Source organism: Erinaceus europaeus, chromosome 10 (genome assembly GCF_950295315.1).
Source record: "Erinaceus europaeus chromosome 10, mEriEur2.1, whole genome shotgun sequence".
Taxonomy (NCBI): domain Eukaryota; kingdom Metazoa; phylum Chordata; class Mammalia; order Eulipotyphla; family Erinaceidae; genus Erinaceus; species Erinaceus europaeus.
In genome coordinates this window covers 124,388,916-124,416,276 of record NC_080171.1, presented here as the reverse complement: position 1 = coordinate 124,416,276, position 27,361 = coordinate 124,388,916, and the positions used below count along the sequence as shown (strand labels likewise).

Genomic DNA, 27,361 nt, shown 5'->3' with positions numbered 1-27,361 from the left:
GAAAAGAGAAGAACTGGGCATCAGAACAGGCTACACTGCACGTACCGAGGACCAGTGGTCCCCAAGTGAAGGGCATAAAATGAGGATGGTGCAGTCAACAATATTTATACCCCTTTCCCATATTAGGGAGCTACTCTCTTCCCTGATCCAGCTTTCTGGTCCTTTTCCAGCCATGACATCATCTCCCCAGACAATAACTTGGATCCACCTGCATATCAGATGTCAGGCTCAGGGGGGAGAGAGAGAGAGAGAGAGAGAGAGAGAGAGAGATTGAGAGAAAGAGTAACTAATCTAGTCACAGGCCTTTTGTGATATAACTACAATATGCCTACTAGCTATCTACAAAACAGAGACATGCCCCCCACCAACTCTTCATCTGCACTACTCCAGCCTTTAGGTTCATGATTAGTCAACAATTTGTTTCACTTTATATGTTAACTCTCTCTTCAGCCACCAGGTTCCAGATGCTAGCAGGATGCCAACCAGATTTCCCTGGACAGACAACCCCACCAATGTGTCCTGGAGCCCCAATTCCCCAGAATCCCACCCCACTAAGGAAAGAGACAGGCTGGGAGTATGGATCCACCTACCAACACCCATATTCAGCGGGGAAGCAGTTACAGAAGCCAGACCTTCCACCTTCTGCTTCCCACAATGACCCTGGGTCCATACTCCCAGAGGGATAAAGAATAGGAAAGCTATCAGGGGAGGGGGTGGGATACGGAGATCTGGTGATGGGAATTGTGTCAAATTGTGCCCCTTTGATCCTATGGTTTTGTCAGTGTCTCCTTTTTATAAATAAAATAAAATAAAAATGAGGACGGGGGCCACCAGGAGGTGGGAAGCCTCCAGCTTTCACAAAGGAAGTGCTCTGGGGCATGTCTGTCCCTGAGGGGCGGGCTTGGCTAAGTAAACAAGCACCAGAGAAGCTGACAGTGTAGAAAGAGAACCATATGTGCCCAAGTGGCACTACCTGGCCTGTGAATGTCTCTCATGATGGCTTATTATTATTACTCATTTGCCTCCAGGGTTACTATTGTTCCTGGAGCTTTTTTTCCCCTTTTGTTGCCCTTGTACTTTATCGTTATTATTATTGTTGTTGCTATTGTTATTGTTGGATAGGACAGAGAGAAATGGAGAGAGGAGGGGAAGACAGAGATGGGGAGAGAAAGACAGACATCTGCAGACCTGCTTCACCACCTGTGAAGCGACTCCCCTGCAGGGGCTCAAACCAGGATCCTTACGGTGGTCCTTGCGCTTTGTGCCACGTATGTTTAATCCGCTGTGCTACCGCCCAGCCCCCTCATGATGGCTTTTATTTTATCTTTATTTTTTTATTGGATAGAGACAGCTAGAAATCAAAAGGGAAGGGGGAGATAGAGAAGAGAGACAGAGACACCTGCAGCCCTGCTTCACCGCTCATGAAGCTTTCCCCCGCAGGTGGGGACCAGGGGCTCGAACCTGGGTCCTTGAGCACTGTAACACGTGCACTCGGCCAGGTGCACCGCCGCCTGGCCCCTTCTCCCACGATGGCTTTCTGGCCAAAGACAGCGGTGTGTCAGCTCCGCATGGGGCTGGTCTGAGACGGGCGCACGACCCTGTGTGCGGTGTGAGGAAGGATGCACACTCACCATTGGCTTCAGGAGCAGCTGTTGGCTCATTCTGCAGGGCCAAAGGCATGGCCACCCCTGATGGGCCTGGGGGTCCCGGGAGCCCCTTGGGGCCTGGCATACCTGGCACCCCGGGCAAGCCTGGAAGCCCTCTGGGTCCGGGGACCCCTGGCTCCCCCACGGTGCCTTGTAGTCCCTGGAAGCCGGGAGGGCCCTGGGGGCCTGGGAGTCCGTCCTTGCCTGGTGGGCCTGCTGGGCCAGGGTCCCCACTGGGGCCTTGAGGGCCGGGCTTTCCCGGGGATCCCCTTGACCCCTTGGAGCCCTGTGAGCCTTTGGAGCCTTTGCTGCCGCGCTCGCCAGGGGGGCCGATGGGTCCAACAGAGCCCCTCTCTCCAGCAGGGCCGGGGGGACCAGGCTCCCCTTTCTCTCCTTTCTGTCCTTTACTGCCAGTGGCACCAGGGAGTCCTTGCTGTCCTCTGTCACCTTTTGGACCCCTGGGGCCAGGAGGACCTAAAACAGAAAAAGGAGATGACATAAACACAGGCTTCACTGTGAGGACTCTGTCTTATCAAAATGCCGACTAAAAAACATTCCATAGATTAAGGACTGCTTACTGTTTTTACTATGTTCTTGTTGGTATCTTTCTTTAACAACAAACTTCTCTAAGCAGCGAGCCTTTCCTGCCTCGACGCTTAGAATATACCGTAACAATACACAGCCACTTCTGTGTGCGTCAGCCGTAGAGGACTCTGCGCTCAGAGCACCGTGGACATGCCACTCGGGGTTCTCCCTGTCCTTGGGGACCATTCTGCCACTAGCAGAAGAGCTGAGCGGCCCATGGAATAATTCCTTCTGTTTCCTCTTCTCACTGGCTTGACAGATACTACTGGCCTCTACCAGGACAAGCACATGCTGTGAGATAGAAGAGCTAGAGTCCACAGGAAGGGCCCTTGGATGTGCAGAGTCTGCCCTCTCCCGCACCAAGCCCAGGCTCCTGCCTCAGTCACCTCCCACCTGGAGCTCCTGTCCTCTCGCTTGTGTCTGTGGACACTTGGTCCTTAGAGCTGAGTTCTGGTCGCTGTGCACCAGCCGCTGGGCGGGGGAGACAGTAGGTGCTTGTGGGAAGCTCCCTGGCCTTAGCCAGGGCTCAGCAATGTCAGGGCAATATCTTTGGTCGGTTAGTGTAATCATGCAACCGGAAGGTGTACTGGAGGGAAAAAAAATCAGTGACCCTCAAGTGGGCAGGGGAGGGAAAGTGACAAATTTCCACTAAAGGAAGAAAGTCATTCCTTTTTTTTTTGGTGGCTTCTGTGAGTGCAAAAATATAATTAAAATACCCACAATATTTTAAAGACAATGGGAAGAGCTCAGGTCACAAGTCCAGATATTTGTGCAAACTATCATAAAGTCCAAATAAAAAGGGAGCATGCCTGCACTCGAGCACCAAGGGGAACAGAGGGCCTGGCAGTCTAGGGGGTACGTCAATCAAGTAGGAAGAAAAATGTTCACTAAACTATACAAAGCAAGACTACCAGGATAAACTTAAGAGTTCCAAGAGCAACTCCCGGAGGGCGAGTTCCTCCTCACCCTGCTTCTTCCATAGAGATGCCCATGGGCCACTCTGTTCACGTCACTGAATGTCCCAGGAACATCCACAAGTAGGCCACAGCCAGGACTGTCTTGGACATCGCTTTCACACAGGTCACCTGGTCTCCTATGACAGGGCATATCTGTGGACGCGCAGGGCAGAGACGCCGAGCTCTGTTCAGGGCTACTTAGCTGCTCAGGGCACAAGCCCGGCAAGCACAACATGGTTCTCCAGAAACTGATGGTGGGGCTGGGCTAGGAATTTAAGTCTTCTCATACTGAAGTGGAAGAGAACCAGACTTGCTCTTTCTATAGAAGCAGACGGCCTTTATGGCAGAAAGGATGAAGCATGTTTTCCTTTGTTGGGGGATGAATGGTCTACAGTAGACAGTAAAGTGCAGTAGTTGGTACACATGTCACATTGCTCAGTTTTCCACATAACACTCTGACCCCACTGGTCCTCTATGTACCTTAAAGTGAAGGTGCACAGTAGTCTGCAGTGGGGTGGGGTGGTCAGTGGGAGACACTGAGGCCTCCTGCTTGATCTGTTTTGCTTTCAGTCTTGCTATGAATCTCCCCAGGTCCAGTCTTAACTGACTGAAGCTCTGACTGCTCTCCTGAAAATAAAGTCTCCCATATTTAAAAAATATATACCTATATATTGTTTATTATTGGGTAGAGACAGAAAATTGAGAGAGGAGGGGAAGATAGAGACAGAGAGACACCTGCAGCCCTGCTTCACCACTCACAAAGCTTCCTCCCCTGCAGGTGGGGACCAGGGGCTGGAACCCAGATCCTTGTGCACTGTAATGTGTGCGCTCAACCAGGTGTGCCACCACCTGGCCTCTGTAAAGTCTCTTGTATTTTAACCTCCCCTCGTAAATCATCACTGGATGGTGAGGAGACAGAGGAAACATAGGCTTGGGAACTGGAAAGAGTTTAACTCTGCTGGCCATCCTAGCTGTTTGACCTCCGACAAACTACGTAGGCCCTCTGTGCGTTTTCTCCCTCAAGAATGGGAAATGATAATCAGTACCTTAAAAATGTAATGTTGACCTTCCACCCTCTGCAACCCACAATGACCCTGGATCCATACTCCCAGAGAGATAGAGACTGGGAAGGCTATCAGGGGAGGGGATGGGATATAGAGATCGGGTTATGGGAATTGTGCGGAACTGTACCCCTCTTATCCTATGGTTTTGTTAATGTCTCCTTTCTTAAAAAAAAAAGTAATGTTGAAAGCAGAAACTTACCCAAATGGTTTACTGAGTATCTGCATGGCTGGCACACTGCAGCTACTCAGTAAACATGGGTTAAAAAATAAGTGTGCTTGTGGCAGGGAGGTCACTCAATGAGTGGAGTGCATGGCGGGGAGGTCACTCAATGGGTGGAGTGCATGCCTTCCCAAGCTCAGTGGGCTCAGTTCCAGCCACCACATGGGAGCACCAAGGACAGCAGCAAGGGGGTTCTATGCATGGTGAGCACTGCTTTTATGGATCTCCTTTCTCTCTCTCCTCCACTCACAGGAAATACAGAATGATAGAGGGGTTGGGAAATAGAGAAGCAACCTCTGTGTCCATTGGCAGGTGACTGGATACAGAAACTATGGGGTCAGTCAGCAAGCTGCTCTGCTCTGGATGCTCTGCCCTGGATGCTCTGCTCTGGATGCTCTGCCCTGGATGCTCTGCCCTGGATGCTCTGCCCTGGATGCTCTGCCCTGGATGCTCTGCCCTGGATGCTCTGCTCTGGATGCTCTGCTCTGGATGCTCTGCCCTGGATGCTCTGCTCTGGATGCTCTGCTCTGGATGCTCTGCCCTGGATGCTCTGCTCTGGATGCTCTGCTCTGGATGCTAACTCTCTTTCAGCCACCAGGTTCCAGATGTGACTGTGATGCCAACCAGACTTCCCTGGACAGACAACCCCACCATTGTGTCCTGGAGCTCTGATTCCCCAGAGCCCTGCCCCACTAGGGAAAGAGAGAGACAGGCTGGGAGCATGGATCCACCTGTCAACACCCATGTTCAGCGGGGAAGCAATTACAGAAGCCAGACCTTCCACCTTCTGCTCTCCACAATGACCCTGGGTCCATGCTCCCAGAGGGATAAAGAATAGGAAAACTATCAGGGGAGGGGATGGGATATGGAGTTCTGGTGGTGGGAATTGTGTGAAGTTGTACCCCTCTTATCCTTAATGTCTCCTTTTTAAAATAAATTAAAAAAATTTAAATGATTGTGTAGCCTGGGACAGAATGGAAGGAATCAGGGGTGATCCTACTAGGTGACACAAGGAAAGAGCGAGCATGTATTGCTGTCTGGCTTCACTCATATGTGGAATATAGATAACAAGAACAAACAAACTTGCAAAAAAATCACAACCAAACTGTGTGTTAGCCTTTGTGAAAACTACGTTGGCTGTTGGAGGGAGGGTTAATAAGATTTTCATGGTGGGTGCAGTGGCTTACACACTCTCATATACACACAATATACACAGTCACTCTCAGACACACATATACACACACATACATACACACTCTCATACACACATATACACACTCACTCTCAGACACACATATACACACACATACACATACATACACTCTCATACACACATAGACACACTCACTCTCAGACACACATATACACATACATACACACTCTCACACACACACAATATACACAGTCACTCTCAGACACACATATACACACACATACACATACATATACACGCTCACACACATATACACACTCACTCTCAGACACACATATACACACACATACACATACACACTCTCATACACACATATACACACTCACTCTCAGACACACACACATTCATATACACAATATACACTCACTCTCAGAGACACATACATTCACTCAGACACACATACACACTCTCATATACACACTCACTCTCAGACATACACACTCACTCTCAGACACACACACTCACTCTCAGACACACACACATTCATATACACAATATACACTCACTCTCAGAGACACATACACTCACTCAGACACACATACACACTCTCATATACACACTCACTCTCAGACATAAACACTCACTCTCAGACATACACACATTCATATACACAATATACACTCACTCTTAGAGACACATACACTCACTCACACATACACACTCTCATATACAATATACACACCCACTCTCAGACACACACACTTACTCACTCAGACACACACACATTCATATACACAATATACACTCACTCTTAGAGACATATACACTCACTCAGACACACATACACACTCTCATATACACACTCACTCTCAGACATACACACTCACTCTCAGACACACATATACACTCACACACATACACATACACACACACTCTCATATACACAATACACACACTCACTCTCAGACACACACACTCACATACACACATATACACACTCACTCTCAGAAACACACTCACTCACTCAGACACACACACATTCATATACACAATATACACTCACTCTTAGAGACACATACACTCACTCACACATACACACTCTCATATACAATATACACACTCACTCTCAGACACACACACTCACACACATTCATATATACACTATACGCTCACTCTCAGAGACACATACACTCACTCACACATACACACTCTCATATACTATATACACACTCTCATATACAATATACACACTCTCAGACATACACACTCACTCTCACACACACACACATTCATATACACAATATACACTCACTCTCAGACACATACACTCACTCAGACACACATACACTCTCATATACACACTCTCAGACATACACACTCACTCTCAGACACACACACATTCATATATACAATATATACTCACTCTCAGAGACACATACACTCACTCAGACACACATACACACTCTTATATACAAACTCACTCTCAGACACACATATACACTCACACACATACACATACACACACACTCTCATATACACAATACACACACTCATTCTCAGACACACACACACTCACATATACACTCACACATACACACTCACATACACCCATATACACACTCAAACTCACATATACACTCACACACATATACACTCACTCATACACTCAGATATACACATACACATAGACACACACTTGTACTCACACACATATATTCACAGACACAGACACACACACACACACACACGAAAGCTGGTTTGTGTCACTGAGTTTGGTTTTTACCTAGGGCTGGGTATCAGATTAGGAACCAAAAAAACTCAGACTCCTATCTGTTTTTCTTCCTTTTTTCATGAACCCGGTGTTTTTACTACAATGTTGGTGGGGGTTCAAAAGCAGGGAGGTCTTGGACAAGGATTTGACACCTGAGCTCAGTCATATCGGTCTGAATATTAACTAGCCCTCTGTGAGGTACTGCATTCTTTATTCCCTCACGTCCCAATAAAGCTGAAGGGTTGGCACAGACAAAGCCAAGGCACAGAATCTGAGAAGCTCCTAGGCAGATCTGTCCTGGATTCCTGTTCTTTTTGTTTAAATTAGTGATTTAATAATGATCAACAAGATTGTAGGACAGGAGGGGTATAATTTGGCACAATTCCCACGACCAGAGTTCTGTATCCCATCCCCTCCATTGGAAAGTTCCCCATTCTCTCCCCCCCCCTCTCTCCCCCAGGGTTATTGCTGGGGCTCAGTGCCTGCACCTTGCACCCACTGCTCCTGGAGGCTATTTTTTCCCCTTTTGTTGTCCTCGTTGTTTTATTGTTGTTGTGGTTACTATTGTTGTTGTTATTGATGCTGTTGTTGTTAGATAGGACAGAGAGAAATGGAGAGAGGTGGGGGGAGGGGGGAGAAAGACAGACACCTGCAGACCTGCTTCACCCGCCTGTGAAGTGACCCCCCTGCAGGTGGGGAGCCGGGGGCTCGAACCAGGATCCTTATGCCAGTCCTTGCGCTTTGCGCCATGTGCACTTAATCTGTAGCATTACCACCCAACCCTCCTCTATTTTTTTTTATTATCTTTATTTACTTACTAGTAGACATGGCCAGAAATTGAGAGGGAAGGGGGTGATAGAGAGGGAGAGAGACAGAGACGCCTGCAGCCCTGCTTCACCACTTGTGAAGTTTTCCCCTTGCAGGTGGGAACCAGGGGCTTGAACCTGGGTCCTTGCACACTGTAACATGTATGCTCAACCAGGTGCGCCATCACCCGGCCCCTTCTCTATTCTCTATCCCTCTGGAAGTGTGGGCCCAGGACCAGAGGAACAGATGCAGGGAGCCCCAGGATCGCATTATGATGATGTACGTTCTGTTCCCTTAGCTTGCAGAGGCCCAGCTCAAGATGTGAGACAAACTTCCTGCCCGAGATGTACAGTATGAGTTATTACATCCTCCATGCCCATAAGTAGGACCAAAGTCTTTATAGCATTTGACAGAAAATAAGAAGGATTTCTTTAAAAGGTCTTTTTAAAATGTATGGACAAAGAGATCCTTTTTATCTGGCTCAGTGCCATCAGCTTCAGATATTACTCTAGTGAGACAAGTATCTTCTAGGACTGAACTATACTCGTCTATCAAGTGTGAGTCAGCAGGAGTTTCCTGGAAACTATAAGAATATTTTGAATCTTGCAGAAGCCAGCCCAACAAAAGCCAACATTAACCCAGTTCTGTTCCATCTCATTTACTTTCTCTCTCTCTCTCTCTCTTTCTCTCTCAGATTAGACATGCATATTCTAGCGTGTGGATGGAAGGCATTCCATTTAGAAGTGGAATTCTCAGGGCTGGGCGGTGGTGAACCTACTTGAGTGCACACACCACTATGTGCAGGGACCCAGGTTCAAGCTCCCAGTCCCTGCCTGCAGGAGGGAAGCTTCATGCGTGATGAGAAAGTGCTGCAGGTATCTTTCTCTCCCTTTCTATCTTCCCTCTTCCTTCCCAATTTCGCTGTCTCTATCCAAAAATCAATAAATGAAATATATTAAGAAAAAAGTGGTGAAGCAGGTCTGCAGGTGTCTCTCTTCCTCTTTATCTCCCTCGTCCTCTCTCAATTTCTTTTTGTTTCTATCCAATAAAATGAAAAAAAAATACTGCCAGGAGCAGTGGAGTTGTAGTGCTGGAGGTGAGCCCCAGTGACAACCCTGGAGGCAAAAAAAAGAAAGTTTAGACAGCTCTTATATTAATGCTGAGGCTGCACATCTGCTGAGAATGAAAGATCTGGAAAATGAGCCCTGAAGAAATGTCTCATCATCTGAAGGTCCACCCCTTACTCAAGATAAGACTCAAAGCTGCAAATCACAGATTTGAAATTATTTTGCCTCTCTGGAGTTGCTCAGGGAAACCATTATATGTTCAGGAACATCCACTTTATTTCAGGGAATTAAATATAATTTAAAAAGTTACCTGACACTAACAAACATACACTAGTCTTTGTCTTAGCCTTCGGAAGTCCACAGATGCCATTACAATCTCTTCCATGTGACAGTCCTCACACAACTGTAGACAAGCAGCTTTATTCTCCACTTACAGGCCTTCCCTACCAGGTGGGTTCCCAAGACCTGCCGTACGTTTTCACAGCCCAGGAAGTCTGCGCTCCAGCATCCTGGCATATTTCCTCAGCGCGCAGGGCTGTGAAGGCTGTTTGGAAAGGAGTCTCCCAGGACTCCTGACAGGAATGGTCCTGTCAGACTGAAGAGTAACCCCCACCCCCCCACCATTTTGCTTATCCTGCTTGTACTGCACTGTCAGCGGTCACACCAGCTTCCCCGGCAGACACACTGTGCTCCTTCCAGTGAGCTGAGACTCGTCTGCTTTGAGGTTACGACCCCAACACCCGCCAGCCGGCATACAGAGCTTGATGTCACAGGAGGACCGGCTGAGTGGGTCCTCTTCTCAGTCACGGGCAAAGCTGCCGCTTACCAGCCAGACCCGCTACCAATCCCTGGGGGCTCACTAGCTGCGTGCAAGTTTTGTTTTGGACCATCACAGCAAGACGATATTACAGTACAGCGAGTCATGTGACTTTCTGGGCTTCCCAGCACAGTAATGATTACGTTTGGGGCGGGCAGTGGCACGCCTGGCTGAGCGCACGTCACCAGGCATTGGCACAGAGGCTTGAGCCCCCGTCCCCACCTGCAGGGGAAGAGCTTTGTGAGTGGTGAAGCAGAGCTGCAGCAGGCATCTCTCTGTCTCTCTCCCCATCCCTCTCAAATAACAAATAAGTGGTGAAAGTATTTTTTAAAAAGAAGATATATCCCGTAAGGTTAATAAGTACAGCTTATACCATAGACATATATCTAAAGGATATGAGAGCACCAGTTTGAAAGAAGCCAAAATATGAATGCGACCTAAATGCTTGTTGACAGACTATTAGATAAAGAATATATGGAATACTACTCTGCAATTTAAAAAGGTGACATTGGGGAGTCGGGCAGTAGCAGTGGGTTAAGCGCACGTGGCACAAAGCTCAAGGACTGGCATGAGGATCCCTGTTCGAGCCCCATCCCCCCACCTGCAGGGGAGTCGCTACAGAGGCGGTGAAGCAGGTCTGCAGGTGTCTGTCTTTCTCTCCCCCTCTCTGTCTTCCCCTCTTCTCTCCATTACTCTCTGTCCTGTCCAACAACATCAGTAACAATAATAACTACAACAACGAAACAACAAGGACAAGAAAAGGGAATAAATAAATATATATAAAAAGATGGCATTGTATTCAGTGTGAAAAAATGGAACTAGAGGTGATTCTGCTAAGTAAAAAAGAGGTGATAGACAACTACTGATGGTCTCATTCACATGTGGAATCTAGCTAACTAAAGCAAGCAAACTCTCACAAAAAGGAGTAACTGAACTCAGACTTTGTGAAGACCATGGGCAGGATCAGATGGGAAGCAGACAGCTGGGAGTTTGGTGATGGGTGCAGTGAGCCACACACACAGGGCTGCGAAGCTACACCCTGCGAGCTCACAGGACTGTGAACCACTGCCAACCCACCAACATCAGTTGCTTTTAATAGAAAGTAAAAATCATCCCTTTCCCTTGCTGGGAAATGTTTCTAGACTTAGCACCAGCACTTCTGGAAGAATCTTTTTCCTCTCAAATAGAGGGTGAGAGAAGTAAAGAGACACAGAGAGGATAGACACCATAGCTCTGCGCTGCTCCAGCAGCCCCCCTTCCTTCTGTGTGGTGGCCAGGGGTTTGAACCCAGGTCCTCATATGTGGTAAAGTGTGTGCTCTCCTGGGGAAATTACCACCCAGTCTCCTGCAGGCACATCTTACCTTTTCTTTTCTCTTCTTCTTCTTTTTTTTTTTTTTTTTGCCTCCAGGGTTATCGCAGGGTCTCGGTGCCAGCACCATGAATCCACTGCTCCTGGAGGCCATTTTTCCCTTTTGTTGCCCTTGCTGTTTATCATTGTTGTTGTTATTATTATTATCATTGCTGTTCTTGTTGTTGGACAGGACAGAGAGAAATGGAGAGAGGAGGGGAAGACAGAGAGAGGGAGAGAAAGACAGACACCTGCAGACCTGCTTCACCGCCTGTGAAGCAACTTCCCTGCAGGTGGGGAGCCGGGGCTCGAACCGGGATCCTTATGCGGGTCCTTGTGCTTTGCAAAAATTCCTATTTCTTTACACAGCTCAAGGAAAAGATATAAGCACTAATGCATGAAAAAAATGAGTCAACTGTGCTGAAACCCAGCACCTGTTTCTCCATCTTGTTCTTGAGGGTGTCAGTGGCAAATGTTTTGGAGAAGTTTAGGAATGCTATTTTTCATTCTCCTAGTTTAGACAGTCAAGTAACTTTGATAATGTGAAGATGTAAAATAAAGTTCATTTATCTTAGAGAGTGCATCCCTATGATTTTTACTTTTCTGAAAACTCGTAAATTACTCTTTCAGTAACCACTTCTTAAATCTTCCTTAGACTTGAGGACAGATTCAGTTCACCTTTAACCCCTTTACCTGCACAGCAGGTAAAGCACACATGGCACAAAGCGCAAGGAACGGCGTAAGGTTCGAGCCCCCAGCTCCCCACTTGCGGGGGGTCACTTCACAGGCGGTGAAGCAGGTCTGCAGGTGTCTATCTTTCTCTCCCCGTCTCTGTCTTCCCCTCCTCTCTCCATTTCTCTCTGTCCTATCTAGCAATGACGACATCAGTAACAACAATAATAACTACAACAACAAGGGCAACAAAAGGGAAAATAAAAAATTTTTTAAAACCCTCAGGTTCCAGGTGCGAGGCCTTCCTTTTGGCCCTACAGTTAGTTACTGTGAGTGCCAGCCGTTCATCTGCTTGTGGTCTGTGGAAGGAGGAGGCTTTCAGTGGTGACCCTCTGACCTAAAGTACTTCATCTTCCTTTCAAAGGAGCCCGGCCCGTAGTGACATCAAAGTAGCTCAGGCATGTCCTTCTCTCCATGATAGCTGTCTGCAAAGCATGCTCAACCCCTTCCCAAACTGTGCGACTGTGAGCCGATAACTCCCTGATAAAATGATAAGAGGAAAAAACTAGCTCCAGGACTGAGAGCTGATAACTCCCTGATAAAATGATAAGAGGAAAAAACTAGCTCCGGGACTGAGAAAAACCAAATCAACCAACCCCTCATTCAACAAGCTTTTTATGGAGTGACTTTAGATGCTGTCTGCAAATCGTTAGTCATGCCTCCTTTCAAACTGTGAGATTCAAGGTGGAATCCCAGAATTTGCAATAATGTGGATGAAGCTGAAGGTACTATGCTTCCTAAAGTAAGACAGAGAAAGCCAAACGCAGCGTGACTTCACTCATATGTGGAAGACAGAGAAATCAAGCAAGCAGATGACTGACTGAGTGCAACTAAGATGAACTCTCAGGAATCACCAGAAGTGGAAGGGGAGGCAGAGAGGTAGCCACACTGGGCACAGAGAGCCATGTGTTGGAGGGCAGAATTGAGCTTTCAGTGGTCAGCATGATGTAGCAGACAGACAGACACACTGGCTTTCAGTGGTCAGCATGATGTAGCAGACAGACAGACACACTGGCTTTCAGTGGTCAGCATGATGTAGCAGACAGACAGACACACTGGCTTTCAGTGGTCAGCATGATGTAGCAGACAGACAGACACACTGGCTTCTAATGATATACACTTGAAATTTTCTTAATGTTGTGATGCTCCTTCAATTAAAAAAAGGGTACAGAATGCAATTTCTCTCCCTTGACTGTGGGTTGTATTTTTAAAATATTTATTTATTCCCTTTTGTTGCCCTTGTTTCATTGTTGTAGTTATTATTGTTGTTGTTATTGATGTGGTTGTTGTTAGATAGGACAGAGAGAAATGGAGAGAGGAGGAGAGAAAGACAGACACCTGCAGACCTGCTTCACCACTTGTGAAGTGACTCTCCTGCAGGTGGGGAGCCGGGGGCCCAAACCGGGATCCTTATGCCGGTCCTTGCGCCTTGAGCCACGTGTGCTTAACCTGCTGCGCTACCGCCCAGTTCCCCTGTGGGTTGTATTTAAGGACTATTTCTCAGAAAGGAATGTGGTGAAAGTGATGGTCTGAAGCCAAGTCAAAAAATAAGTAGACACCTGGGTTGCGTCCAGGTTTTGGCTATTACACATTGTGCTGCTATGAACACAGGTGTACACAGATCTTTCTGGATGGGTGTGTTGGGTTCCTTAGGATCTATCCCCAGGAGAGGAATTGCAGGGTCACAGGGCAGGTCCATTTCTAGCCTTCTGAGAGTTCTCCAGACTGCTCTCTACAGGGGCTGGACCCACTGACATTCCCACCAGCAGTGCAGGAGGCTCCTTTGTCCCCACACCCTCTCCAGCATTTGTTGCTGCTGTTACCTTTTCTGATGTGTGACATTCTCACAGGAGTGGAGTGGGATCTCCCTGTTGCCTTTATTTGCATTTCTGACAATGACTTAGAGCATTTTTTCATATGTCTGTTGGCCTTTTGGATCTCTTCACAGATGAGAAAGTTTTGGTCTAGATGCACAATGGACTACTACTCAGCTCTGATGAATGATGATGTCATCTTCACCTCATCTTGGATGGAGCTTGAAGGAATCATGTTAAGTGAGATCAGCCAGAAAAAGAAGGATGAATATGGGATGATCTCACTCATGAACAGAAGTTGAGAAAGAAGGACAGAAGAGGAAACACACAGCAGAACTCGGGCTGGCTTTAGTGTACTGCCCCAAAGTCAAGGCCTCAGGGCGGGGGCTCAGGTCCTGGTGTGTGATGGTGGAGAAGGAACTAGCTGGGGGGAGGAGTATTTTGCAGAAAACTGATAAATGTTACACGTTACAACAGCTGTACTTACTATTGACTGCAAATCATTAATCCTCCAACAATTTTTTTAAAAAATTATAAAAAAAATCTTGTTATAGAAAAATGAACTGGCTTCCTTCTTAGTCCTTCTGCTGAGAAGTTAATCTGCCATGTTGTGAGGACACTGAGGCAGCACCACATGGGGGGCTGTGGGCTCCAGAGGCCTGTGACTGAGTCACTGTGGGAACAGGCCCCTTCATGTCAGGTCAGGCTTCAGACGAACACCATTTTGACCACAGCATGATGAGAGACATGGAGCGAAAATCACTCAGCGGAGGCACTCCTGAGTTCCTGACTCAGAGAAACCATGAGCTCGCAAGCTGGCTGGTTCTAGAATGACTTGTCCCACAGCAGTAGCTGTCTAACCTAGACATGAAACCAGGCTCTTCACTTACCTTGCAGTACTGTGAAATTCTTGATGAGCTGGCCGTGCTTGGAATCCACCAACTTCATCTCTTCCATAATCACAGATAAATTGGCCACTTCCGTATCTAACCTTGATCTCATCATATCTTGCTGCATCCTGAGAGAAACAGAATCCAAACGGATGCTGGCCAATGTGCTGTTCAAGGAGGTCAGGTCATCCGTGTGTCTGGTCAGGGTATCTGTGCACGTGGTCCTGACTTCATTTAGGTTGCTTGTCAGTGTCCGCAGGTGGTGGGCTGTGTAACTAATGTTACTAATAATGTTCACAATGTCGGTCTCAAAGAGCTGGAAACGCTCCTCCAGCTGGCTGAACTTGACGGCTGTTCTGTTCTCTGCGTCCTTGTGCACGTCCTGCAGGTCCTTCAGGTTCTGCTCATTGGCCTGTGAGGCGGTGGTGATGTTGTCCATCTGACCTGTGAATGAGCTGAGCTGACTGTTCATGTCCTCCAGGGTGTCGTTGTTGGCTTTGGCCAAGGCAGAGTTATTGGCGGCCAGCGTCTGCAGGCTGTGTACTTTCTCCTTCAGCCAGTCGGTGTCCTTCTTGGCTTGAAGGAGCACCTGCTGCAGGCTCTGGAAGTCGCTCTTGACTCTCTGGATGGCCTGCCCGGTGTCGTCGACGGAGCGCTGCAGGCTGGAGATGAGGCTCCTCTGCTGCGCCTGCGTCAGGTTGAGGTTGTTGAGGGTCATGATGACCACGTTGTGTGAGTACATCTGGCTCTGCAGGTGGCTCTGCAGGGCGCCGGTGTCTTGCTGCAGGTTGCTGACGTAGCCGTTGTACGCCTGCAGGGTCTTGTTCACGGTGGTGATGAGGAAGGAATTGTTCTCCAGAGCTTCTTTCAGCTGACTCTGTCTGTCCACCAGCGCGTTCCCGCTCGCCTGCAGCTTCTCCAGCGTGTCTCTGTTCCTGCTGGTCTTTTCTGTGACCTCGCGGAGCTGCTGGCGCAGATCCAGAATGTCTGCTCTGAAGGTAGAGAGCTCGGAGTTGGTGCCTGCAGCTTTCTTCCCGGTCTGGTCCCCTGCAGCGAAACAGTCCATTATTTAGACTGCTGATGTGGGGAAGTGTTCAGATGTAATAACCACCCCACCCCCCCAAAGACTGGTGGTATGCTGCATGTCACACCTGGGGTCCACGCAGGCCGTTCTGCACTAGTAACACTGTCCCTACAGAAATTAGATCCCCAGGAAACTGAGCGGGTGCTGGGTACAAGGACTAACGGGTAAAAACTTTATCAGGAAGAGGGGAATTTTCTTGTGTCTAGAGCACATGTATCAAGAAGGTATTAGACGTGACACTAGAGCAGAGTGTCAAGAAGGAAACAATCTGTTAAATTCACCAAAATTCCTTTAAAACAACAACAATAATAGGGGCTGTATGGCGTGTACTCAACTCCTGGTTGAGCACACGTTACAATGCACAAGGACCCAGGTTCGAGCCCCTGGTCCCCACCTGCAGGGGAAAGCTTTGCAAGAGGTGAAGCAGGGCTGCAGGTGTCTCTCTGTTTTTCTCCCTCTCTACCACCCCCTTCCCTCTCGATTTCTGGTTGTCTCTACCCAATAAATAAATAAAGATAATAAAAATATTAAAAACCAGCAACAAAAAAGCAAGATAGAATAGGTTGCAATCTTTTATTTAACAATCAACCTCTATGGGTCTGGGTGGTGCACACTGGTTAAGCACACACAGAAACAGTGCACAAGGATCTGGGTTCAAGCCCCCGTCCCCATCTATAAGGAGAAAACTTCATGAGTGGTGAAGCAGGGCTACAGGTCCCCCCCGTCCCTCTCTCTTTCTATCTCCATCGTCTCTCTTGATTTCTCTGTCTCTACTCAACAAATAAGTACTACTAAGATATTTATTTAAAAGTAATCATTCTTAAAAATTACTCTCAGGAGTCAAGCTGTAGCGCAGCGGGTTAAGCGCATGTGGCGTGAAGCGCAAGGACCGGCATTAGGATCCCGGTTTGAGCCCCCGGCTCCCCACCTGCAGGGGAGTCGCTTCACAGGCGGTGAAGCAGGTCTGCAGGTGTCTGTCTCTCTCTCCCCCTCTCTGTCTTCCCCTCCTCTCTCCATTTCTCTCATCCTATCCAACAATGACGACATCAATAATAACTACAACAATAAAACAACAAGGGCAACAAAAAGGGAAAATAAATATATATATATATATATATATATATATATTATCCTCTAGCATTCCTTTATATAATTTAAAATACAGGGAACCTTAGCATTTAACAAGCATCTTCTCAAAGAGCCTTTAGTGAAAGTTGTTTGTGGTTTTAGTTTATGAGGACTGGCCTTTGATTTTTGTCTGGTATAGGCAATCACTTGAGGGGCTGGATTCACTAAAAGACTGGTCCTAGGGGGCTCTGAACCCCAACTCCATCAGGACCCTGAGAGAGAAGAGGGGGAAAAAAGGAAGGACACTTGGATGTAGTAACAGGTGTAGGTGTGATTTAGAAAGGAAGAGAAAGCAGGACCACAGAAAAGGTGGATATATAAATACATAACATTCAGCCCGTATCTGTGGCCTTGGGAGAACCACTGCAGTTTTCAATGGAGGGAGTGGGGACACAGAGCTCTGGGGGTGGGGACAGTGCGGATTATACCCTGCATATCTTATATTTTTGTACATAAATATTAAATCACTAATAAAGAACAAATTGGTCCTTAGGGGTTAGGCAGGGGTGCACCCAGCAGAGCACACGTCACCACGTTCACAGCTCTAGTTCCAAGCCTTTGATTCCCCAGAGACGGGCAATGGAGCAGGGCTGCAGGTCTCTCTCCCCCTCTCTCTTTCTGACACACACACACACACACACACACACACACACACACACACACACACACACACACACACACACACACACTTTCTCTCCATTTCTATCAGAAGGAAAGAAGGAACAAACTGGCTGCTGGAATCTGTAGAGTTGTGGTGTCGGTAGTAAGTTCCAGTGACAGCCAGATGGAAAGAAAAAAAAAAAAGTAAAGAAAGATGGTCCTTGATGTTGAAAGTTTAAATTAGGAGGCAGGAGGTCCCTCTGTGCTCTCCTGACGCGAGTGCACACGGGCACAGCACAACACCGCCCCGTGGACCATGGCAGGGGGCTGCACAGGTGGCGCAGTGCTGCTGTGGGGCTTCCCTCTCTCTCATTTTCAGTCTAAAATAAACATAGTTTAAAAAAAATCTTCCTGGAAGGGGTATAATTGTGTATGGATGAGATCCTAATGCCGCCAAAAAAAATCTTTGAATGAAATCATGAAGAAATATTTAGTGCCTTACACAAAAATCTAATGACTTTTGGGACAAAGCTGAGTTGCTAACAGTACGGACACTCACACCAAGCAGAGCCAAGGACTTCAACTCAGTGCTCACTGTCGTCGCATATTACCTAGTCTCTTCAGGTCGCTCTCCACAGCTGTGAGCTTGTCATTGTAGGCTTGGCGGGATGTCTCCATGCCTCCTGTAACATTGTCCATTTTCTCTACAACTGAGATTTGAAAATCAACACATTAGTACACATGCCTAATCATACTTTATTCTCAGTTTCAATGAAATATCATTCTAATGCAGAGTAAGGAAGATAGTGGAGTGAATGAAATGAAATCAATTATGAAGAAAAAGCCATTATCATAGGACACTAAATAAAGTCATCAAACCCAGAAGTACTTTATCTGATTGAGAAATACATGCTCTTAGCTGTTCTCAGGGCTCTGTATTTCCCTGGAGGATTTACTGTTGTTTGGAAGTCATTTGCCAGTTTTTCTGGGCTACAGAAGTCCTCAGTCTCTCAATTCCCTACAGTCATTGCCACCAATGAAGGCACAATGCTGGGTCCAGCTTCAAGATGTCACTCACCAGACTCCCTACCTTTCCCCGCAGGTGTAACTAACACAGTTAGCAGATGCCAGGAGAGTCTTTGGCAAAGGGGAACTAGTCTCAGTCTACACTCAGAGCACTGCAGAAGGAGGCAGGCTCTGTAGCGGTAGCCACTGCTGGCATGAGCTTCACCACCAAGGCCTGTCGTCTTCTTCTCAGTGATACATGGTAAGTGCATTAATTCCCAGGAAGACGCTTAAGTGGGTTTCCAAATATGAATTACCAAGAGCTTTTCTTCCTTTCTTTCTTTCTTTCTTTCTTTCTTTCTTTCTTTCTTTCTCTCTCTCTCTCTCTCTCCCTTTCTTTCTTTCTTTCTTTCTCTCTCTCTTTCTTTCTTTCTTTCTCTCTCTCTCTCTCTCTCCCTTTCTTTCTTTCTTTCTTTCTTTCTTTCTTTCTTTCTTTCTTTCTTTCGTTCTTTCTTTCTTTCTTTTTAATGCTTGAGAGCACTTGGTGGGAAAAGTTAGTGATACGCTGTCAAATAGAAGCTCTGCTCTTACTCAGCCTCAGAAGGCAGCAACTCTCGGTGTTATGAGCCCAAGACGACCTTTCAACAATATCGGGTTTTAAAAGTGAGTTCTGAGAGGTGCAACATCTAGCTGCATGGGATCTGACTGTCTTCAGTGCCAACATTTTTAAAGTGACTTTAAAAAAGACCCGTGAAGTAACTCAGTGGTATCCTGTATCCAAGAGGTCTTAAACTCATCCCGACTGTTTTATCATTTTTTTTCCCTTTTTTTGTTTCTTTTCTCATTTCTTCTTTCTTTTCACCAGAGCACTTGCAGCTTTGGCTGGTAGTGGTGGCTGGGATTGAACCTGAAACTCTGAAGCCTCAGGCATGAAAACTTCTGTATAATGACAGTGCTACCTCCCATCCCTTGACTCCGCACTAAAAGTGTTGGAGAGGGGGAAAGGTAAAATCCAGGAATTTTATCCTTCAGTGTTGTGTTCCAAAGGTGCTTAGTGCTATAGTCTACGTCTGTTACCAGATGACCTACATTTCTCCAGAAGACAATTTTGCTCATGTGTGTAGTATGAATAACTGAAACACAAGAAATTGCTTTAGAAAAAAAGTGGCTGAACTATCGCTAAGATTGTGAAAACTGTGGTGTTCATCCGTGGAGGAGAGGGCAAGCCAAGGGTGCATAGCTGGGGTGGTGGGTGTGCTGTGAAGCTATGCCTTTGTGATCTTAAGATTCTGTAAACCATGATTAAATCACCAATATTTATTATTATTATTTATTTTCCCTTCTGTTACCCTTGTTGTAATTATTGTTGTTGTTGTTAATGTCATCGTAGTTGGATAGGACAGAGAGAAATGGAGAGAGGAGGGGAAGACAGAGAGGGGGAGAGAAAGATAGACACCGGCAGACCTGCTTCACCACTCATGAAACAACCCCAACCCCTGCAGGTGGGGAGCCAGGGCTCAAACCGGGATCTTTACGCCGGTCCTTGTGCTTCGTGCCACCTGCACTTAACCCGCTGCGCTACCGCCTGACTCCCCACTAATAATTTTTTAAAAGTAAAAAAGTGACAATTTGTTTCACACATGAATATGCAATTGTCTATTAACTGTGAGCTAATGAATTCAGTTCACAGTGATGTTCAAGTTTCTCCTCCATGTGTGGTTGTGTGGGGCTCTCCTGGCTCCTCTAGCAAGCAGCAGGTCAGAAAGGTCAGAGCCAGCCGGTGCGCCCATGGTGGCACCCACAGGTGCCTGACTCAGGCTGATTAGGGGTGGGTGGGGCCCACACTCAGGCTGATTAGGCAGCCAGTTTCCAGGTGGGTAGGGCCCACAAATTAAAAAAAGAAAAAAAAAAAGACTGCACCAAAGTAAAAGGCTTTGGGGTAGGTGGGTGGGGGAGGGTCCAGGTCTTGGAACAGGATGGCAGAGGACCCAGTGGGGGCTGTACTGTCATGTGGGAAACGGGGAAATGTTATGCATGTGCAAACTACTGTATTTACTGTGGACTGTAAAACATTAATCCCCCAATAAAGAAATTTAAAAATCAAGAAAAGGAAGTAGCAGCAAGCTCCTTAGTATCTGTGACCTGGAGAGGACCAGTTGTGTGCTTCCTGAGTAGGATAAGCTGTGCCCTCCCTGCCTGCTCTCTCTGACGCAGCCTCTCCAGGCTCTTTTGTCCATTTGGGATGTCTGTCTCCCTGATGTCTTCACCCAGCCAAGCCCTATATGCTCTTCAAGACTCAGGGGCCTGTGCGGACGTGCCCTGCAGAGGTCTGAGAGCGACTCTGTGCAGTCCTGGCTTATCTGCTATAAGGTCCTTCACGGCAGAAAAACGTGCATCCAGCTCTATCTCCAGCTCTTAGCTTAGCGTGTGGCAGTTAGTAGGCGTGCTCAACATGCATGAATTAGTATGCCACTTATCATGCCTGATGCTCTCAGGTCCCAGTTTCAGTCCCTTGCACCACCATAAGCCAGAGCTGAGTAGTGTTCTGGTTAAAAATAAGTAAATACATAAAAAATTAAAATTAATGGGGGTTGGGTGGTAGCACAGTGGGTTAAGCGCACGTAGTGCGAAGCGCAAGGACCAGTGTAAGGATCCCGGTTCGAGCCCCCGGCTCCCCACCTGCAGGGGAGTCACTTCACAGGCGGTGAAGCAGGTCTGCAGGTGTCTGTCTTTCTCTCCCTCTCTCTGTCTTCTCCTCCGCTCTCCATTTCTCTCTGTCCTATCCAACAACGAACAGCATCAACAATAACAATAATAACCACAACAAGGCTACAACAACAAGGGCAACAAAAGGGGGAAAAAATGGCCTCCAGGAGCAGTGGATTCATGGTGCAGGCACTGAGCCCCAGCAATAACCCTGGAGGCAAAAAAATAATTAAAAATTAAAAAAAGGAAAAAATGACCACCAGGAGCAGTGGATTCTTAGTGTTGGCACTGAGCTGCAGCAAATAACCCTGCCAGCAAAACAGTATAAACAGAGACACAGTTACAGTAATCTGCACGTCAGGGTTGTGCAACAGGCAAACCTATTCCCAAATCTCAAGAAATCAAAGGAGCAAAATGTTTCCCTTGCATTCCAGCAAAACAGACGTTGAAAAAGCTAAAATATGGAATGTTTACAAATGTAGGTTCAGTTTTGGTCTTCAGTCCTGCCCTTTCCCTGGAAGCCAAAGAAACCTCTCAACAGCTGACAGGCATCGCTTTCTACCCACTCTTAACTTTCTTTCCATTTTAGTTAAAACACAACCACCCACCCACATAGAATTGTCACAGACACCTTTCAGGTTTGGACCAAAGGAATATATACTTTAATTTGGGGGGAAAACCTGTTTGATTTCTCCTCAGCGCCACAAAGAAACTACTAGCTTGCCCATAATGCTAGTGAACAGGCACTAGGGTGTGTGAGTCTGTGTTTAAAAATAGGATCTGGGCACAGCGTTGCAAACTTTCAGGCTGCCACTTTGTAAAAACACTAGAGAGATGAGCACCCAGAACCAGCACCTGCCGTGACAACAGACAGTCTGTGCTGCTCTTAATTCCTAATTTACCAGCACAAATTCCTGCTCCAGAAAATACTGACAGCTCACGCTTTCTTCTTAGCCTAGAGACTCACAGTCCACAGATGAGACATCAGTCTGTACTTCCTCACATGAGGAAAATGAACATGAGACACATAATGGTTACAGGCAGCTTATTCTTCCATGGGCCCTTTACTGGAAACCTTTCCCCAGAATCCTAGAGCTTTAGGTTTCATACCCAAGTAACTTTTTCTAGAATAATCTGACAATAATAGATTTTCCTCCTCCTCCTTCTCTCCCTCTCCCTCTCTCTTTTCCTTCTAGGGACTCAGTGTCAGCACAATGAATCTCTTCTGGTGCCCCCCCACACACACACTTTATTGGCTAGGACACAGAAAAATTGAGAGGGGGGAACAGACAGAGAGAAAGACAGACACCTGCAGACCTGCTTTACTGCTTGTGAAGCGACTCCCCTGCAGGTGGGGAGTGGGGGCTCGAACTCAGGTCCTTGTGCTTAGTATTATGTGCACTTAACTGGGTGTACCACCACCTGCCCCCCCAGTAATAGACTTTCTTTAAAATCACTTTGGGATTATTTTGTGGTTAAGAGCACCAATTTCCTCTTTTCTTTTCTTTTCTTTTTTCTTTTTCTTTCTTTCTTTTTGCCTCCAGGGTTACTGCTGATCTCGGTGCCTGCACCATGAATCCATTGCTCCTGGAGGCTATTTTTTCCCCTTTTGATGCCCTTGTGGTTTTATTGTTGTTGTGGCTATTATTATTGTTGTTGTTATTGATGTCATTGTTGTTGGATAGAACAGAGAGAAAATGGAAGGGTAGACAGAGAGGAGGAGAGAAAGATACCTGTAGACCTTCTTCACCGCTTGTGAAGCGATCTCCCTACAGGTGGGGAGCCAGGGGCTCGAACCAGCCTTATGCCAGTCCTTGCGCTTTGTGCCATGTGCACTTAGCCCACTGTGCTACCATCCGACCCCCCTTTCCTTTCTTAGTTCCACTGGCCCTCTAGGCCCCACCCCAAACCTCAAGATTCCTTTTTATGCTAAGCCTTTGCCAGTGATTTGACACCACACCAGCTGAACCTTTATCTAAATGGCAACAACAGCCTCTGTTCATTGAGCGCTCGGCCCCTACAAGGCGAGCTGCACTACACTGCAGTTAGTCCTGACAGATCCTAGTTTATCAATGAAGAAATAAGGCTCAGAGATGATCAATACCTTGCCCAGAGTTACCCAGTTTGTGAGTGCGTAAGATCTAATCATAAAATCGATGGTTCTCTAACTCCTCATGGTCTGTCACTTAGTCCTTCTTTTTCTCCAACCTGGACAACTCTAGTACAAAAATCCTTGAGCGACAGTGTTAGCTGCCGAGAGACAGGAGACATGGCTTTTGCCTGGCGCTCTCGGGAGTCTAGATCAGACAATGATAGTTTTCTTCCTTGCTGTCACCGTCTGATTTTGAATCCTCACTGGGGCTTCCCAGTAACAGCAGCTACATTTGCATGGAGTGTAACAAAGATGTTTCTGCGTGAACACTGTCCAGGTTCACTACAGAAACATAGAGGGTCTGCTGGGAGAGCGTATTATCCTGGGCCCTTAAAAATCTACACAGCATGATTCAAGGGCTAGTTTTGCAGGTCTACTCGTCCATTTGCCATTGCTAGTTCAGCAGAGCTTAGCAGCAAGGGGGATGACCACACCAGGAATACTGACATTTAGATTTCTGCTTTTCTTCATTACCCTAATTGCCTTCAGACGTCTGCCTGTGTGAGAGGACCAGTGAATATAATTTCCCTGTTCAGGGGAGGTTCTAGAGGACACATGACCCACAGAGTTTAAGACATGGCTTCTGCCCTGCCCATAGCCTGACTCAGTGTTCAGGGCACTGTGCTTTGCCACGTGTGAACCTGGGGTCAGGCCTGCCCCCACTGCTCTGAAGGAAGCTCTGATGCTGTGGTCTTTCTCTTTGGTAAAAAGTTCAGGGTAGAAGATGCCCCAAGCTATAGCTACCTAAGGAAGGCTTTTCCACAAGCCGGCTCATAGAACTCGTGGTCATAGTCAGTGGGGCTGGGTGGTTCAGCAGCTCCGACTTGTCCAACAGAAGTCCTAGGAGAAACGTGTATTTTAAACTGTATTGTGGGACAGGAGGGGAAGGATAATTTCAAGGAAAACATATATCATTGTTTTTACTAACTCTGATAAAAGGATTTCTATTTTATTTCTTTTGAACTTCCCTTTCAGAAACGTATCTTCTTTCACTGAATACTCTCTTTTCCTTCCTCCTATTTTTCATTTAAAAAGAAGGAGCATTTCTCTACTTCAAAAGGAGCTGTGTGGAGGGCTTATCTGTGGCTTACAAAGCTGGTTCACCATCTTCTTATCAGCAAGAAGGAGGGATCACTGTGTAAGAGTAAACACATCTGGGAAACATCAGCACTTTAGTTCATTAAGCCTGTGTCTGGAAACCCAAATGGCACATTGTATTATCTTATTTTTCTTAGCAGAGGCTTGAAAGATAGGGGCCTTAAAGGAGAGAGAAAGAAATTCGGGGTGATGGGGGGAAGGGAGTGAGAGGCTCCTGTTGTTGCCTCTTGCTCTCTCACTGCCTTAGTTCCTTCTCCCCTTCATTCTGCTCAACCCCACCACAGTGCAGATCAGCTTAAGCTGCTTTTTTCCACCCCCAGAGCATTGCATAGTTTTGGCTTATGGCGTTACTGGGGATTAATCTGGGACTTCCAAGCCTTGGGCATGATAGTCTTTTTGCATAAATACTATACTATTCCACAATCCCCCGGGGCAGGCTGATTTTGGTGTTTGTTTGTTTGTTTTGGTTTTTTTTTGCCTCCAGGGTTGTTGCTGGGGCTCAGTGCCAGTACTACGAATCCACCACTCCAGTGGGCACTATTTTCCCTTTTTTTTTTTCTTCTCCCATTTTATTTGTTAGGACGGAGAGAAATTGAGAGGGGGGAGGCTGAGGGAAGAGGAGGGAAGAGAAGAAGGAGAAGGTGTAATAAGTAAAAGATTGTCTTTGTCTTCAACTTATAGCTGGGTGGTGAGACAGACAGGCTTCCTGGAGCTAACAACCGTGACGGGGCGAGGAGAAAATAAAAAGCGTGAAAAAATAAAAAGGGTGAAAGCATGAGGACACCTAGCTCAGCCTTCAGAGGTTTTTTGCAGGACGTTTCTAGGCTACGCAGTGTACAAGGAAAAGGCCTCTGGGAAGGTGACAGGACGAGCGGGAGGGGGGAGAGGGGCCTGAAGGTGCTGCAGGACAATGCAGGAGCACACAGGCTGGGCTGAGTGTGAGCACACACCTACCTTGGCAAGATGGGAGGTCGTGCCATGTGCCAGCAGCTGTACTGTGAACCATCAACCACCCAATTAAAAAAAGAAGGGGGATGGGTGTAGTGCACCTGATGAAGCACACGCCATCACCACGCACAAGGACCCGGGTTTGAGCCCCAGGTCCCCAACTGCAGTGGGGACGCTTCATGAGTGGTGAAGCAGGCCTGCAGGTGTCTCTCTGTCCTTCTCCCTATCTCCCCACCTCTTTCAGTTTTCTCTGTCCCGTCAAATAAAAATTGGAAGAAAAAAATGAAAAAAAGGGCCACTGGGAGCGGTGGATTCATGGTGCCACTACTGAGCCCCAGAGGGACCGGGTGGTGGTGCACCTGGTGAGTGCACGTTACAGTGCACAAGGACCCAGGTTTGAGCCCCCAGTCCCCACCTGCAGGGGGAAAGCTTTGCAAGTAGTGAAGCAATGTTGCATGTTGCAGGTGTCTCTCTGTCTCTCCTTCTCTATCACCCCCTTCCCTCTCAATTTCTGGCTGTCTCTATCCAGTAAATAAAACAGAGATGATAAATTAAAAAAATTTTGTTTAAAGAGCCTTTAAAGTGGAGAGTAGAGCAAAGCTAGTCCAGACAAAGGCACCTATGCCGGAGTTGGGCAGAGCTTTCCGGTGTCAAGGAGACGGACGGAGGAGACGCTGTGCTTTGCATATCAACAACCAGTGGGGAGAACCACCCAACGGGCAGCGCCCAGGGCCTGCAAGCCTGGAGCTCCGGGTCTGATCACAAGCACCTCACGGATGAAAACGGGGCTCTGGCTTCTCTCGGACCTCTCTCTAGCTTGTACGAAATAAAAATAAAAAGGAGGGAAAAAAACTTCTTTGGGTCTCTTATAATTGTGACGGTATAAAAAGAATGCTAGTTTGGGGGCCAGGTGGTGATGCACCTGGTTGAGCGCACGTTATAATGTGCAAGGACCTAGGCTCGAGTCCCTGGTCCCCACCTGCTGGTTCCCACCTGCGGGAGAAAGCTTTGCAAGTAGTGAAACAGGGCTGCAGTACCTCTTTCTCTCTCCCCCTTCCTTTTTGATTTCTGGCTATCTCTATCCAGTAAATAGATAAAGATAACACTTTTTTTTAACCCTAGCTTTTGTTTCTTTGCAGTGGTAAAATCTTACAAAATATCAGAGTGGTATGCTGGTCAAGCCTTTCTTATCTCTGTTTCAGGAGGAAATGTACTGACCCCTGATTAAATTTCTGTTTGAACACAAGCTCTCTTATCTAGGTTTTTGCTAGAAAAAGCTGTGAAGAAGGGAGTCACAACTTAATCATTTAGCAAAGGAAGAGTATGGATTATGTGGACCATAAAGGATTTCTTCCACCCTCTGTCAAGTTCTCACTAGGATCTAATCAGTCTTTGTTAATCATAGGTTATGTTAGCTCATCACAAGTTGATTAAACAATGTAAGAATTTCCCAAACCTTCACTGTCCAAATCCATTAATGACCACACTACAGGAAGGACATAATTCCCCTCAGACATAGGACTTAATAAAGCCTTGACTACAAGGGCTGGGTGGTGACACGGCTGGCAGGGCCCACACATTACTATGCACAAACACTAGAGTTTGAGCCCTTAACCTCGCCTGCAGGGGAGAAGCTTCATGAGCAGTGAAGCAGTGCTGCAGGGATCTGTCTCTCTCCTTCCCCTTTCCCTTTCAATTTCTCTGTCCCATCAATAAATAAATATTAAACACTTTTAAAAAAGCATTGACTATAGTGAGAATTTTTTACT

The 27,361-nt window shown here is 46.9% G+C and overlaps 1 protein-coding gene across 2 annotated transcripts in view; it reads right to left on the bottom strand.

Moving 5' to 3' along the window:
* The window catches only part of COLEC12 (collectin subfamily member 12), a 202,089-nt gene that overhangs the window by 13,450 nt on the left and 161,278 nt on the right, over positions 1-27,361 (bottom strand). For both annotated transcript variants that reach the window (XM_060200768.1, XM_060200767.1), the window contains 3 exons: positions 18,295-18,393; positions 14,872-15,918; positions 1,632-2,120 (listed from right to left, as the gene is read on the bottom strand). In XM_060200768.1, coding sequence (XP_060056751.1) covers positions 1,632-2,120; positions 14,872-15,918; positions 18,295-18,393 — 1,635 coding nt within the window. The remainder of the gene's footprint in view (positions 1-1,631; positions 2,121-14,871; positions 15,919-18,294; positions 18,394-27,361) is intronic.